Below are 17,003 nucleotides of genomic sequence, written 5' to 3' on the forward strand. Positions count from 1 at the left end.
TTAAGATTAATCTGTAGTTAAGACTCTAAAGATGTTTTGGTCATTTATGGAAAGGAAATTATTAATAGAGTGACATAGTTGAAAAAAATTCTGAAAACCAGGAAACTTTATTTTTAGGTGAAAATTAACTCTTCAAGTATCTAAAACCACCATAATTCTGCTTTCATATCACCATTCACTGGTTGAAATCTGTCCCATGCACCTCCTTAAATTCTGAGTTGAGCAAAAGTATCATGTGGGAATCCTTGTGATGTAGGTTGGTAACATATTTCTAGAGACTTGCATGTGAGGCATTCTGGTGTGGTGACTATAAGGCATAGAACTTTAGGTGTCAGGAGGCCTGAAGTTCTAATCCTGTTTGTGATGACTTACTTTGTGGCCATGGGTAAGCATCTGTAGGCTGTTAGGTTGTGTTTATGCAGCATGGCTTAATTCAAAATAAGATACGCAAATTGCGTAGCTTATTTCGAAATTGGGAGCCTTTACGCAGTACTTATTTCAAAATAGAGCACTCTTTCTTCAACTTCCCTTACTCCTCGTACAATGAAGGTTACAGGAGTCGGAGTAAAAAGTCCTCCCGCTTGATGGTATTTCGACACTATTTCGAAATAACTGGCTGCTGTGTATACGTGGACTAAGTTATTTTGAAATAATGTTGCTGTGTAGATGTACCTTCCGTGACACTCCATGGCAGAGGTGTTATTAAAACTTAAAAGTTCCTTGCTTTTAGCCATATGTTGATTTAATGACACATGGCATTTTGGAAAGAAAGATAAAAATAAAGGTTAGAAAACATGCCAGATTTGTTTGATATACCAGAAAAAATATACACAACATAAAATCACTAAGTGAAATTTCAGGAGAATTGTAGATTTGAAGATCAGGGCAGTCGACCAAGTCAGACTTTTAAAGGTAAGCTAGGCTTAACTTTATCCATGAAAAGATGGTAGTTTCTCCGTAATTAATTTCACCACAGAAATGTCTCTGGGAGGGCTCACAGAAGCTGCTGTTCAGATGTGATGCTGACCTATGAGTTTCCTACAGGTTGGACCTGTCTGCTTTGGCATCCTTGGAACCTGCCCGATCCCGAACGAGGGAGTTTGCCAGACCAGCGGAGGTTCCTTTCTACCAGCCCCACAGCCTGCCTTCGTTCTCCACTGCCAACCCTAGCCACCCCTGCGCTGGGCTGCCATGCTGCTGCAGCCCTGGCTCTGCTATCCGGGCTGCCATGGCTCCTGCTCCCACCCTACTACCGCAGTTGCCATGTCTCTGGCCTGGCCCCACTACTGGGGCTGCCACAGCCCTGGATGTGCTACCAGGGCTCCAGCCCCAGTGCCAGCCCAGCAACTCTGAGCCCCTAGCCCTCTTGAGACTGGGGCTCCTAGCCTGGACTCCCTGGCCCAGGAACATCTTGTTGCTGGATGAGAGAGTCCTGTTTTTTGGAGGTCCAACCTGTAGTTGCATGAGGGGAAGATGATCAGTAACTGAATGGATCCAGTAATTTAAAGAAAGCTGTTCTTTTAAATGTAATTAACATGTTAAAAAGAGCATCTTATATCATTAATACTGATTTTAGGAGTCTAGTTTGCTTTTTATTGATCACATTTTAGTTTTTTTATTCTCATTATTTTGAACAATGAAAATAAGCTAATTTAGTAAGTTTCAGATTTTCATGTATTGGCATGAGGTAACAAGGTTTTGGTTGCAGAACATTGCATTCTAGATGTTTTCTTTGGCATTTTGAGAAATGTTGAATTTCTTTTATAAGATCCAAGTTTGTGCTCAGCTTATTAATCTCTAGCCCTTTCATTTTTCAGGAAGGAATTGTGTGTTACAGCTGAAATAATAATTGTCTTAAAACGTATTTGACTCTAACAGAATTTACACTACACCTTTTTCCCTTTTTATAGGATATTGTAAAGAATGAAGATAAAGATCAAAAATCCAAAGAAAATGGAGCAAGTGTATAATAAAACTGCTGCTGTTTAGAAGAAAGGTGTTACATAATGTAATATAAATCATGATATCAGGGCGTATGGAAGTGATGCATGTTTGATTTTTTTTTAGTAGTATAAATATCTTAGTTCTAAAAAGATGTATAAAGTTTTATGAATGTGAGTCTGCTTCTGAAGATTGCTTGTAATTCATAGCATTCAATTTATTTAGACACTCCTTGAGTGAAAATAATTTTGGATTGCAAAATGTTTTAGGATGAACTTTGTTATAGTTTTAACCTTAATAAAGTTCATCAACGTAATGGACAGTAGCAAGTATTTAATTACCAGATGGTTTTTCATTAAAGTTTAGTGAAATCAAAATGTTTATTATTTATAGAATTGCCATTTTTAGGGTTTTATTTTTTTGTCTAATTAGTCTTTTTAGAGTAAAATATAAATCATAAAATAGCATGCGGCTTAATTTTGCAAGTAAAGGTTTTTTTTAAAAAAGGCTTGAATTTTTTTACTTGCCATAACTTTCTTTTCCCTTCCCAGTGTAATTTTCTCCTCCAGGGCTGCTCCTGTTTAAAGCCTCACAATATATAGTAGTTCAGATGAATTAAGAAAGCAATAGAAACCCTCTACGGTGTTAGTAGGACTGTGGGATTTATATGAAAATATACGGGCCTGTTTTAATGTACGTAATCTGTGTCCTTTAACTGTTCTTATCTCTCTGGATTGATATATATGCTACTTTTTAAATAACAACTGCAGTGTATTAAAATGTATAGTTGGATACCAGGCCAGTGGATGTCATATAATGCCTTACATGGAGAAAATGCTACCATTGTAAATTGTTTCCTTTAATTGAATTTGACTTCTTTCTTAGCTTGTGTAATTTCTTCTAAGATTGAAATAGCCCTTCAGAAGAATGGATAACTAAACATTGATATATTAAATAAGTAGCAGGACAGTTCTTGTTTTGATGATAGTGGTTGAGGTATTGCTTTCGTGTGTGTGTGTTAATAAATTACCAGGGATCTAAATTAAAAGTTGACTTACATCTTTGTCAATGGCAACATAGGCAGATGAGAAGTAGGAGAAATCACAGTTTGGTCCGTCTTTTCAGAAAAAGTGATTTGAGGAAATAAAGATGTTTGGTGTAGACAAAAAATTTTCTTGCTAGAATAGAGAATTTTAGCCAACTGATTTTATGCCTAGATATCCTGAGTAATTAAATACCTGTTAAAAGAATCAGAGTGCCATAATATGTGTAAATAACCTAAATGAAACTCATGACTTTCTTGAAAAACGCATTAAAATGCCTGAAATTGTTGTTTTAAAAAAAGTCGTAAGTTAGTGTTTTCATCCCTTTTGTGTTTTGATTATTTGAAATCAAACTAGTGCAAATCTGTAGCCATTAAAATAGCATGCAAAAGTCCCCCCTCTACTTCTATTTCAATTACAATGAAATAGTATATGCAACATCATCTAATACCTTTTTAATGTTTTGTTTTAAAATGTGAAGATTTATAACCAGGACAGGCACTAACTAACTTACATTAATCACACACACAAAACAAAGTGAGTAAAAAAGATGACAAGTCTGTAGTCAGTGGCAGGTTTTATTTAACAAGGACTATAATTAAATCATTCTTATAAGCAACCTAATGATATTTTAGCAGACTTTGATAAAAGCTTCACTGGCTAAAATTCTTCTGTTGCTAAAAATAAATGTTCATGCTTTTACCTTTGTACACTTTGGCCAGTATGGTATGTGTGTCTTCTGAATTTTTAAGCTAAAGATTTTTCTTTCTGTTTTCATAATGGATTGAGGAAAGGAAAAAGTCAGTTTGCGTGAAATGTGTTCTTAATTTTTTAAAAAAAGAAATGTTTAACTGCTATATAGTATCCTAAAAACTAGTAAATCCATGATTAGGGAAAAAATTGACCCTTTATTAACAAATCAGAAAACTAGTTAATTTAAAATGTCAGAAAAGACTTAAGATGGTGATGTGGGTACGGTGAAACATCTGAGAATAATTTACCTTGCACTTTTAGAGTGTTTACTATGTGCAGATCTGAAAGCACTCACAAACGTTTAAGTCGTATCTCAATCCTGTGAGGAAGGCAATACAAGATGGCTGACTGTATAAAGAGAAACATTGTGTCACTGACCAGAGTGGTTTTAGTGCTACCTGTGTTTTGATGTGACCATATCTATTATGCTGTGAACAGTCCTGGGTACTTATTTACCACAAAGGAAACTTGAAGGCAAAAAGAATGAAAGGCGCGTTCAAGGGAAAATATTGCTGCAAACACAGAGGTTGGCCAAACACTTGAATCTGGGGAACGAAAACTGAGGATGAACAGCAGAAAAAAAGCTTTCTTCACTAATTTTTCACCAGAATAACTTCCCAAGTGTTCCCTTCTGCAACCTCTGCTTTTCCAGGTTCCAAACAGGCATCCCCACCTACATCCCATAGTTTGCTTTAAGTATCTCAACTAGTGTCCTCTTTCTCTCACTTCTATAATTTTCATCAAGGACGGTATATCTACTGAGGCAGGCAGGCTGGTAAAAAGTCATCTGGGGTTGGTCTTATTTTGAGACACACACCCCCCCCACTTCAAAGAACATAGCACACCAGATCCTCAAGCTGCCTGAAATTGTTTATCAATTAATTTGAAGTTCTGAGGAGTTTGTAAAGGAAATTTCACATTTGAATGCTCTGTTGTGCAAAGCAGTGACTATAAAGCTACTCTGGGAAGCAGGATAAATCTATGTCAGTATGGTGCTGCAGCAGTCTAGCAGAAAGGAGCATGAGCCCCATAAAAGGGGCATTTGCCTCCCTTATGAATTTGAATCTAGCTCTTGAATGATGTCCATGCATGATGATAAATTATGAATGTTCAATATTTTGAGAGGTTGAACCTTCCTAGTCTGGCACCCTTGGGACCTGAGTGGTTCCAAACAAGGGAATTTGCTGGACCAGGGGAGGTTAGATATCAGGGCTCACCCAGGACTCTCTTCCTGGCTGCTGCCCTAGGAAAACCCGAAGGCCTGACCTCTTCTGGCCCACCTGCCTGGCTCTGCTACCCCCAGCTTCCTCATAGGCACTCTGCTCCCCACCACTATGCAGGGTGACAGCTGCTTTTGGGGCTCCCCACCACCGTGTGGAGTGACAGCTGCTTCTGGGGCTCCCCACTACTGTATGTGGATGGCAGCTGCTCCCAGGGCTCCCTGCCACCTGCTCCCAGGGCTCTCTACCTCCAGGTCACTTGCCCTGTGATCTGCTACTGACCGAACCGGCTCCATTTCCAGCCACACTCAACCTCTGCAGTTGTGACTCTCTGGTCTAGCAACCTCCGTGGTCCTGCCAGACTACGGATTTTGCTGGGCCCATGTCTCTCTGACGAGAGAGGTTCAGTATGTACTGAGATATAAACAAAGTGCACTAGAATAAAACTAAACTTGCATGTACTTTACACTTACTGCAATAAGAAAATTATAAAAGTATAGTTTTCAGCTGTGAGGTCAATTGTATGTACACAAAGCTAATTTGTGAACAGTTGTCTTTCGTCTGCACATTTTGGAGGGTCAGAGGTACACAAGAGAGAAGCTGAGCTGCAGTTGGAGGGGGGGAAAACAGCACATGGTTGGGGATTAGTATCTTGGAAGGCATGATGGTGACTTTAAACAACATTGTTGTCCTTGATTCCACTGATATACTGTCTTAATGCCTGTACAGCACTACAACAGGTAGGTAGGCAACTGTTATCCCTTTCCCTACATCCTTCATTTCAGCTTTTGGGACTGGCAGCATGCTATTTATGAGTAGAGTCTTGTGAATTTTGTGTTTTCATGCTGCAAAAGGTCACCCTTTGATATGAAACTGTGTTTCAGAAATAAACTTGTTTGAGAAGATAATGTGGGGGGGAAAAAAAGATTTGACTCAACCAATGCAGAGCTATCAACAGAGGGATTGTAACTACTGTTCTGAGTAGTGAACTTCCTATTCACAGCTATGGGGAACTAAGTCTGACCCTGATACATGATTTTAAATATGAAAACCAATCAATAAAGCAGTTAATCAAAAACATTCAGGTAATATGTAAAATATATAAATATTGAGTGTGTGTTTATTATTGCCTCTGCAACTTTTGGCTTTGAGAGTCTCTCCCCCCCCCCAAACAAAAAGTCCTAACATGAGATTACTTAATTTCTATTCTCCTCTTCCTCTATTTTTTCGTTCTAAATTGTAAAGTTTTCTATGATGGACATAAGAACAACCATACTGGGTCAGACCAAAGGTCCATCTAGCCCACTATCCTGTCTGCTGACCGTGGCCAGTGCCAGGTGCCCCAGAGGGGGTGGACCAAAGACAATGATCAAGCAATTTGTCTCCTGCCATCCATCTCCAGCCTTTGACAAACAGAGGCCCGGAGCACCGTTCCTTATCCCCTGGCTAGTAGCCTTTTATGGACTTAACCTCCATGAAATTATCTAGCTTCTCTTTAAACTCTGTTATAGTCCTAGCCTTCACAGCCTCCTCTGGCAAGGAGTTCCACAGGTTGACTACATGCTGTGTGAAGAAGAACTTTCTTTTATTAGTTTTAAACCTGCTACGCATTAATTTAATTTGGTGTCCTCTAGTTCTTCTATTATGGGAACAAGTAAATAACTTTTCTTTATTCACCCTCTCCACACCACTCATGATTTTATAGACCTCTATCATACCCCCCTCAGCCTCTTTTCTAAACTGAAAAGTCCCAGTTTTTTCAGCATCTCCTCATATGGGATCCGTTCCAAACCCCTAATCATTTTAGTTGCCCTTTTCTGAAACTTTTCTAATGCCAAAATATCTTTTTTTAGGTGGGGAGACCTCACCTCTGTTTGTTTACCACTTAGGAAAAAGGACCTTGGTTGAGGCCTGTGAATGGTATGTCTGCACTATATTGTGGACTGATGCTTGTGGATTCAATGTCTCAAAGCCCATGCTTGAAATGGCCACGTTCCATTGTAAACCTGGGTTTACAGTTTTTGGACATAGTTCAGAATCGATGTATGAGCCTGGTTGAGACCTATGTGGACCTTCTGACTCACATCTGAGGCTTGAGCTACACTAACTTGTAAAATGACAGGGCTTGGACCTGAGTCTCAACAGTATTCAGGCTCCAACTCACTCCCACAGGTACATCCTAGGACATGCGTGCTTGCTAACCCTGAGTCAGATGGATTTGTGTATGGATGGTAGGGAGGTTTGGCCTCAAATCTTGAGTCTGAGCCAGGGTTAGTATATTCAAAGTGCTACCATAATAAAAATAGTATAAATAATGCCCTCGTTTTCTGCATTTCAGATTCTGTTTGCTTTTGTTTTTCTTGCTAGGCTTTGTTAAACCTTTGCTATCTTTAACAGATTTTGGCATAAGAATAGTTCGTATTGTATATAGCTGAGGATGTGAAGAAAATGTGTGGGGCTTAGGAGGAATGAGGTGTGAAGGTAATTGCCTTTCCCTTCCTCCAAGTATATATATTTCAGCAATCCTCCACTGTTAACTTGCCAGTTAATAGTTGAATTCTCTTCATCCTACTTCCAAAAACAGTATGGAAAAATACTGACCTTTATCTGATTTCCTTGCTTAGTATTTGCTACCATTCAGTTTTTGCTCAGTAACAGGTTATTAGCTTGAAGAAATAACTATTACTGTTTCTTATTAGAAGTGTTCCTGTAGCAGTTCACCATGCTGTATGTACAGGTTGTGAGGCACAGAACAAGCACCAATGCCTGCATATAGAATTCAGATTACTGTCACTTCTGAATACTTGCAGTTCTCCCCCATCATTGCTGCATTTGGGCACTTTCCTTGTACTCAGGACTGGAAATAACTCTTCCTTGACTGCCTGTGTGAGAAATATATTGGTTTATAGGTTGGTGTGGGATAGTGGGTGGTGTGTGGTAAATTTGTGACAAAGCTAAACTGAATAAATTGATTTTACTTTTTACCCACATGTGGTGAAGTCTTTAACTCCTAGGAATGAATGCCATGAGTGAAGTCTGTTTTTGTGAAAGTTCTGTCTCCTGCATATGTGAATCTCCCACACTGTTGCAGTAAAACAGGGATGGGGAACTTATGGCCCAGGGGCTGGATGCAGCCCACAGCTTGCCTGGATCCAGCCTCCAACGCTTGGGGCTCCACCCCAGCATTGCGGAGTCCATGCTGGTGCTCCAGCCCTCCCGCAATCCCACAGTCCCTCACAGTGCTGGAGCACACAAAACCTACTAGCCTGGGCCACCCTCGGCTCTGGTGTGTGAGGGGAATGTAGGGAGTGTGTCTTTTCAATTGGGGTCCACATCAGTGAGGGTTTGGTTGTGTAGGGTTTTTTCTTTTTGTTTTTTTGCTTCTTGCTTGCGCGTGGTCCCAGACTGATTTTTCTGTGGGTGTGTACCCTCCCCCCCCCAAAAAAAAAGTTCTTCATCCCTGCAATAGAATCTAGCTATTTGTGGAAGAAAAGCAAGGAAAGATGGAGGGAAAGCATCTCCCTCAGCTGCATAGCATCAGTCCTGTGAAGGTTTTCCATATCCAAGGAACTTGAACTGGAGCCTGTGTTCAATGAATGGGGAGGAAGTGAAAAAAGCAGAGCAAAAATGATATATTCATAGTCACGCTTGTTAATAGGCCGTTGCATTTTAGATCACATTTGGTTTCTGTTACAAAGCTCTCAGTACTGAGTGGCTCAAATAAAACTATCTTCTCAACCCTAATGCTGTTCTCTCCAGATCACACTGGTGGGGAAGCTCATACTGCCACTCAACTTGTTACAAAGCTAAATGGAGAAATTTAGCTTCAAACACATTTACCTGAGCACCTTTTATGAGGACTAGGTTTGGGCTCTTTCATGAGCATATCCTTACTGATTTTACCTTGATATCCCACCAGTAAAACAGGTGCAGCAGTGCCCCCTGTCCGTGGAATCAGATCATCATCAGTGCTTATTGGACCACATATGCTCCCCTGTTCCTCCCTACCACCTTTGGTGTGGAATGCAATCTGCAGCATAGCCTGTTTCTTCTTTGAGTGATGTCCCCATGGGTGCTCAACTCTGGGTGCTGGTGTGTCCTTGCACTAGCAGTTGGGAGATTTTTCTAGCAGTGCCCTGCCACAGGTGCACAGTAGTGCCTCCTCATGCCACTGGTGTCCATTAGATGCGGTGCGGTCCCTCAGTTCCTTCTCTACCCCCCCTCAGTGGCAGATGGATCTCCCCTCAATTCACCCTTTCCTCATCTCAAACCACAAAATATTTAATCAGTTCTTCACTTTCAAGTTTTTGAACCCTTTCCATCTCATTCCTTAAAACAAAATCACCCAATAAAAAAAAACGGTAATTCTTCACTGGTTTGTCAACATGCCTGGTTCCCCAGGTTTTAAGTGCTGTGACTTCTGCAGAGAGGTAATGCCTGTTTTGGATGGTCATTCATCATGCATAAAGTGCTGTGGTGATGTGCACATGACACAAAAATGCTTGCATTGTTCCAACCTGATTGCAAGAGTTCGCTGAGACCATGCCAACAGACTGAGGACTTATCTTTTTGAGAAGTGTCTCTAACCAGCACGGGAGGACTCTCCGCCAGTGTTCCCTATAAGCTTCATGGCAGCACAGCTTCACAGGTGATTCATCAGCCCAACCTAGTCAGAGGCTCAGGACTCCATGCATAGAGCTGGCTGACTGGGTGGGGCTGATTAATCACCTGTGAAGCTGTGCTGCCACGGAGCTTAGCGGGAACACTGCTCCCCACCTTGCTCCAAAGAGGCAGACAAACCAAGAAATAGGGACAAGGATTGTCCCTTTACCTCATCTGACAAGACAAAGGCGAAAACCCAGGTTTCCCCAGTGAGATCATTGCCTCCGGCACTGAGCTCATCTAGGGTGAGCATGGGTGACAAGCATGGCACCACCTAAGCACTCAGCACTGCCCGTGAGAACCCATTCTAAGTCCAAGTGGAAGTCATCGGCACCATCAGCACCACCTTCCACCACGCCATCTAAACACCTCAAGTCACTGCATAAGATGGTACCAAAGAGACCCCATACTGCGATGCCTCCACCTCAGACATCAATCCCAATGCAACCATTGGCACCACACATGGCACGCTGACTCAGCAATATTACATGACCACCCGTCAGCAATGGTCCACGCTTCCTCGGCATCACCTCACTAGTTTCATTGGTGCGCTACAGACACCTCGCTCACCCGCTTTATCACTTCCTCACAGTGATGCAAGCAGTAGTCACCACAGCTGTTTCTCATTGCAACATTCCAGCCCCACTGAGAGAGACTCACCATGGGAGCTTTGTTCCAGAAGGTAATCACATCCTTCTCTGCCACCTCATTGGTGCCCTCACCATTATCTGTACCCAGCATTTCCTTTCCCAGCCCAGTGGCACGCATGGGACACCTGGTCCTCCCACAGGAGCCACTGCTCTGATCCTTCCACACCAGCCATGAGACCTCGCTCTCCTTGACCTACACCCCAAGATACAGCAGCGAGCTCCCCAGAACACCTGTAGTCACCAGAGGAGGACTTCTTTTCCGAAGGAGAGGAGAAATCCCCACCCCCCAATTCCTCTTAATCACCTGAAGATAGCATTCCCACTACTCCACCCCGGAAGAGGTGCTTCCCATTTTAGAAGAAAGGCATCTCCTCGGGTGCCGTTGCCATGTGCTGCCTTTGAACAGTATAGATGGCACTTCCAATTGGTTCTGGATGTGAACAGGTCGAGGGTTAGTTGCCCCCATTTGTGGAATACCTCTCATGGGGCTCTAGAGTTTAGTTCCCACCTGTGATGCAGGTGAGGCTGTCTGCTGTCACGTTGAATACATCTAGCAGGTATGATGCTATGCGGATGACTTGGTGTGTAACGCCGCGCGCCCCTTACAGCTGCCATCAGGCGCCCCCCCATCGGTTGGCGCCCTGGCCAGCTGCCCGGCTCGCCCATGCCTCAGTCTGGCCCTGCGCACTACATATGGTAGGAAATGGCATACATAACTGATAGATAGCTCTGAGCTCTAGCAAGTTGATGTGAAGTATTTGCTTATTGTAGGACATTTGCTTTGCACTGTCTGGGCCCTAAGGTGGGATTCCCACCCCATCAGAGGTGCTTCTGTCATTATGGTAACCATGGGAATGGACTGTTGGAAGGGCATGTCAGGTAGTAATATTGTAAAGTTGTGTCCACCGGAGTAGGGAAATAATTCTTTCTTCCCCTCCCCTCCCCCTTATTGCTTTCTAGGAGACCTTCACAAAGAGGTGGGGCTGGGATTGCTGTGAGACTGATCCCCCCTCCCCATTGCCTCAGAGTTTTGGGGCAGAAAGGACCAGCCTGATCATGTTGTTTGACTTCTGGCATGTTGTAGGTCACAGAACCTCATTCGTCCACTCCTGTAATAGACTCTCAGGCTGGGTCTAGACTGGCAATTTTTTCCGCAAAAGTAGCTGCTTTTGCGGAAAAACTTGCCAGTTGTCTACACTGGCTGCTTGAATTTCCGCAAGAACACTGATGATCTCATGTAAGAAATCAGTGCTTCTTGCGGAAAACTATGCTGCTCCCATTTGGGCAAAAGTCCTTTTGCGTAAAAGGGCCAGTGTAGACAGCTCAGATTTGTTTTGTGCAAAAAAGCCCGATGGCGAAAATGGTGCTCGGGGCTTATTTACGCAAAAGCGTGTCTAGATTGGCACGGACGCTTTTCTGCAAAAAGTGCTTTCCCGTTAAAAGCATTTGCGGAGAATCACGCCAGTCTGGACGTAGCCTCGGTCTTTGAGTTGCTTTACTCCGCCACTCAAAACCGATTTGAAGATGTCAAGTTACAGCGAATCCCGCATTAATCCTAAACGAGCAAGTGAGCCCTGGCCTAGGCTGCAGAGGAATGGACCCTTACCCATCCAACCCCGACCATGGGCTCAGTCAGCCCCCGAGTATTTTTGCCAAAAAAAAAAAACCACTCAACCAAGCATATGGTCAAGATTCGCTGTAGTCACTGAGGTGGAGCGCGCAGGGCAATCCCCGTAGGAGCTACCTTTCCCACCCCCTCCTACCTGCTCGGGGGACTGGCGAGGCGCTCGCACCCGGGCGGCTTGGGGCGGACACCCCGCACTCCTGCGGCCACAGACCTGCCCTCCCTCCCCAGCTCGCGCCGGGGCAGACCAGTCTCAAGAACAGGCGGGGCTCCCGCAGGTGCCTTCCTGCTCGGCCCTGCCCCCCGTCCCCAGGCTGTCACTGTCCCCGCCCTCTGCCCTGTCCCCCTGTCGCGCGGCAGCAGCCGGACACTGGGCAAGCGGAGCCGGCCCGAGCATGCCGCGGCCGCGCCGCGCGGTGCAGCTGGCGCCAGGCTCGCTGGCCCTGGTGCTGCGCCGGCGGCGGGAGGCGGGCGGGGAACCGAGCGGCGCGCGGCTATTCCGGGCCTTCCGCCGGGCCAATGCCCACTGCCCCTGGAACGCTGGGCTGGCGCGCGCCGTCGCCCGCGTCTCGCTGCAGGGCTGGCTGCGGGGCGGCGTGCTGCTGCTGCAGGGCCCGGCCGCCGCTCTGCAGCTTGTGCGGGACGCCTGGCTCCGCAGGGCGCTGCGGCCGCCCCAGGGCTTCCTCATCCGCGCAGTGGGTGAGTCTGCGGGGAGCGCCGGGCTCCCCCACTGCAAATTGCTCGGGGAGGAGGCGTGTCCCCAGGCCGGTCCGCTCTGCCACGGGGGGCAGGCGGGGATGGCTCTGTCCCCATCCCACCCGGGCGGGGGGGTTAGTGTGGCTGCTCACCGAGCCAACCTCGTAAGAGGATACCTGGGAGAAAGCAGCTAGGCTGGGAGTAGGGTTCCTGCCCTGTAACTTGAGCCCCCTTGCGGTCCCTTGGCTTTCTGGGGCTAAGGAGCCTTCCCTAGGCTCTCTGCTCCCCTTTCTTTGTGACCAGAGGCTGCTGGACTGGTAGCACAGTTCAGTGATGAATCCGTAATTGCTACACAAACCAAAATATTATCAGGTAAAAGGAATCCTCCCTGTGTGGAAGACGTTTGGTGTGAGGCATTACTGCCAGGGCAGGGGGGAAAGCAGCCAGGTATCAAAGAGGCCTGAGGGATGCTGTTGCTTTTCTATTGAAAATATGTTGGCTTTGCTTGAGAGAGAGGTACTTCACAGGAAGCAGCAAAATGTTCTCAGACTTCTGGTGAATAATTTGCAGTCATTTAATGCACATGACTGAGCCTTTCTGCCCTAGTGATCTGTTTGTAGTAAAGCTCTCCTTAAAAGTTTTCTTTATTTAAGTAATTTAATGGTGTGTGAATTCTTGATCCTGCTAATATGTATGAGCATAGCCCCAAAGTGGAAGTCACTGTTTTTCATCAGTATAGGAGTTTGTAGGCTCAGGGGCTTATACTGATTCTGAGATGCCTGCACAAATTGGAAACCTCTTACATATGGGCATTAATTTCTGTGAATATTAAGAAAACTGGGTATTTTTTGTTCAGTCTTCATTGTGTGGAAAAGGTGTCACTTTGTGTAGTACTTGTAGTTCCACATATGATGCTAATGGATATTGGTAGGTTTAAAATAAGTGAAACACTGTTACAGGACTAAAATATCAATATTTACTGTAAGTTTTAAATGTGAGTACTATCGTCCTGATCTGTCACTTGAATCCATGTGGGTAGACTCCTGCTGCTGTGCAGAACACCATTGAAGTCAACTACTGAAGTGCTAGATGGTGGCACAATTATTTATTTTAAAGATAAACTTAGCAGTCTTTTAACAAGTGTGGTGGGAAGCCATCAAAAAGAAAAGAACTTAGAGATCTGAGGGTGGTTATATTTTTAGGCCAATGAGATTGACCTGAAAATATTAGTTTAAATAATTGGAAGTTGCCCTCTTTTTTTTTTCCATTGGTGTAGTCCTCTTAGTTTAAATAGTGTGTGTGGGGGGAGGGGGAAGGGGGGGAGGTCTGGTGCCTTTATTTTGCTTTCACTTCTATCTTGTTGAAAATATTTGCTATATTTTAAAGGAATAGTTAAATTAGTGAAAAGTGGCATGCTATCTCTGTCTGTGGAAATCAGTGGCTGTTTCAAAAGAATATGGTGAAATAATTTAATTGCTGTGAATAGCAACAACTGATTTAAATAAATTCAGATCTTCTCACTCCACAGGTCTTTCTGTTATGCTCAGTTAAACCATTTTATACTTTTATTAGAATTTCTGGCTTGTGAAACTAGTACTGGCCTCACTAGACTGGCTATAAATAATCAAAGAAAGAGAATATAGTGTCAGGTATGAAATTAATGGAAACTTTGCCATTGACTTTAGTGACCAGGACTTCACCCCTTCTGTGTAAACAAGGAAAACTACATGTACATCAAAGGTGATGATGTATGCAGCCTTGGTTTGGCTTTAAGCAAAACACTGTGGACACTATTAATTACAACTTAAAAACAAAAATATTAAAGACTTACAAAATACTTAAAGGCCAGCAAATATACGCAAGCCTTTTTATTTGAGTTTGGGTGGAGGAGTTGACTGTCCGATTATAGTGTGGTTTGGGAAATTGATAGGTGGATGGGGTAGGTGAACTTAGCAAATTGAGAATTAACTTGTTTTCATTACTGGATAATAGTAAACATCTATTTAAATAATCAACTCTATGGGGGGCAAGGACTGTCTTTCATTCTGTATTTGTATAGCATCTTGCACAATGAAGTCATCTTCTCTGACTGGATTTCCCAGGTGCTATGACAATAAATAATAATTAGACACAAAGTAGAAGTTATAAAATAAATAATTTAGGCTAGATATTACAAGTAGACCTCACTCAGCAGATTGTAGATACAGAATATGAAATGTCAAAAACAAATGACTAAATACAGTATTTGGGGATTTGTAGCAACTTGAAGGTTAGACCTACTGAAAACCAAAAGGACTTTGCTATTTGACAGGCTAGAATGAAGCGCTGGCTGTTTCCTGCTTTAATTCCTTTATTTCCCCCTTGAAAGAGCAAAAAATTAGGTGTTGAAACATCTTCTATCTCTAAAGAAGAATGCAGCTGATGGAAGATTTAAAAAGGATTGTTCTCAGTTAATGCATTAGTAGGAGCATTGCCAGCAGATCTATGGAAGTGATTCTCCTTTCTTCGGCACTGATGAGGCCGCATCTAGAGTACTGTGTCCAATTCTGGGCTCTGCACTATAGAAAGGATGTGACACATTGGAGAGAGTCCAGCAGAGGACAACAAAAATGATTAGGGGCCTGGAGCACATGATTTATGAGGAGAGGCTGAGGAATTTGGGCTTATTTAGTCTACATAAGAGACGCATGAGGGGAGATTTGATAGCTGTCATCCACTACCTGAAGAGGGGTACCAAAGAGGATGGAGAGATGCTGTTCTCAGTGGTGACAGATGACAGAATAAGGAGCAATGATCTCAAGTTACAATGTTCAAGGTCTAGGTTGGCTATTAAGAAAAGCTATTTCACTAGGAGGGTGGTGAAGCACTGGAATGGGTTACCTAGGGAAGTAGTGGAATCCCCATCCCTAGAGGTTTTTAAGTCCTGGCTTGACAAAACCCTGGTTGGGATGATTTAGTTGGGATTGGTTCTGCTTTTAGCGGGGATTGGACTCAATGACCTCCTGAGGTCTCATCCAACCCTAATCTTCTATGATTGTGATAATGCACACATATGTACACCAGGGGACTATCTTGGCATAGTTATGAGCATAATTTCATGGTGTAGATGGAGGAACACCATCTTCTCAAGCAATTGGAGCTAGATTAACAGAAGCATTATTCCTGTGGTGTTATCTGCAGGTACATCAGGGGTTAGGTTAGTTGTAGTGTTTGGTTTCTTCACAAAGTTGAGCAGTGGCACTGCAGCTTGCACCTACATTTTAAAGTGTAGATCAGACCACAGACACAGGTATGACTACGCCTTAGATATGCAAATAAACTAAATGTCCAGATTCCTAGTATTAGTCACTTAGAGCTTGTCTACACTACAGAGAAGATGGAAGCTGTCACAGACAATCTTCTGGGGTTTGAATTAGCAGGTCTGTTGAAGACCTGCTAACTCGAACTGAGAGGGTATTCCCCTCAGCACTGGTAGTCCTGCTCCTCTTGAGGAGTAAGGGAAGTTGATGGAAGCATGTGCACCCGTCAATTTCCCATTGTGTGGAAGGCACCAAAATACAAGTTAAGATACTTTGACTCTAGCTAGGTAATGAACGTAGCTGGAGTTGTTTATCTTAAGTCAACTTTCCTCTTTAGGCCCTAGGAGACAGATGGGTGAGGCAATATTTTTAGAAGATGCATGTTGTCACCACTAAACTTAAGAGTTCATCTTTTTATTTTTCCATTACAATTACAATTATCATGTTATATTCTCTATATCTGCCACAGACATCTTCCTTGCTTTTTTACTAAATGTACTAAGTTGTTTACAAAAACAGCAAAAGCCTGTTGACTATTTTAATCAGATTTCATTATAGAGAACAGCATGTAGACCTCAATACCATCCATTTAATTAAACTAGTGTGCTTTGCAATCTAATGAGGTCAGATTGCAATCATGATTATTCTGTATAAAAGCACTGTAGACAGATTATGGGAATGCTCTTTTTCATTGACTCAGAAATATGAGGAAATGCAGAATATGGCAGCCCCCTTGTTTAGTTGTGGTTCACTCACAGATCATATAACACTTTTGCTTCAAAGACTGCACTAGCTCATGGCTTTTCAGGCTGAATTCAGGATGCTGGTTTTCATCTATAAAAGCCCTTCGTGGTTTGCATCCTCTATATTTAAAAAAGTTCTTTGTGCTTCAACCTGACAATAGAGAGAAATTAGGAGGATGAAGGTGCTAATCCCTACATTTGTATATCTATAGTCTGGAGGCAGGACATTCCCAAAGGGGAGGCCTCAGTTCTAGGAATTTGCTTTATGCTTGCATCAATAGAACCTGTTTGTTTGATTTACAATTACAAAGCCTAGTAGGCTTTTCCTCAGTTGGAGAGAAAAGAATACTAAGGCTCCTTTTTTTCTGGGGG

At 43.2% G+C, this 17,003-nt stretch overlaps 2 protein-coding genes across 3 annotated transcripts in view; both read left to right on the forward strand.

Moving 5' to 3' along the window:
- Positions 1-3,699, forward strand: part of CCAR1 (cell division cycle and apoptosis regulator 1) — a 49,837-nt gene extending 46,138 nt beyond the window's left edge. For both annotated transcript variants that reach the window (XM_075934931.1, XM_075934932.1), the window contains exon 25: positions 1,911-3,699. In XM_075934931.1, the coding sequence (XP_075791046.1) occupies positions 1,911-1,970 (60 nt within the window). In that variant the 3' untranslated portion in view covers positions 1,971-3,699. The remainder of the gene's footprint in view (positions 1-1,910) is intronic.
- Positions 3,700-12,236: 8,537 nt separating this feature from the next.
- STOX1 (storkhead box 1) overlaps positions 12,237-17,003 on the forward strand; it is a 33,511-nt gene continuing 28,744 nt past the window's right edge. Inside the window, exon 1 of the mRNA XM_006125246.4 lies at positions 12,237-12,592. Coding sequence (XP_006125308.2) covers positions 12,289-12,592 — 304 coding nt within the window. The 5' untranslated portion in view covers positions 12,237-12,288. The remainder of the gene's footprint in view (positions 12,593-17,003) is intronic.

This window comes from Pelodiscus sinensis, chromosome 8 (assembly GCF_049634645.1).
Source record: "Pelodiscus sinensis isolate JC-2024 chromosome 8, ASM4963464v1, whole genome shotgun sequence".
NCBI lineage: Eukaryota > Metazoa > Chordata > Testudines > Trionychidae > Pelodiscus > Pelodiscus sinensis.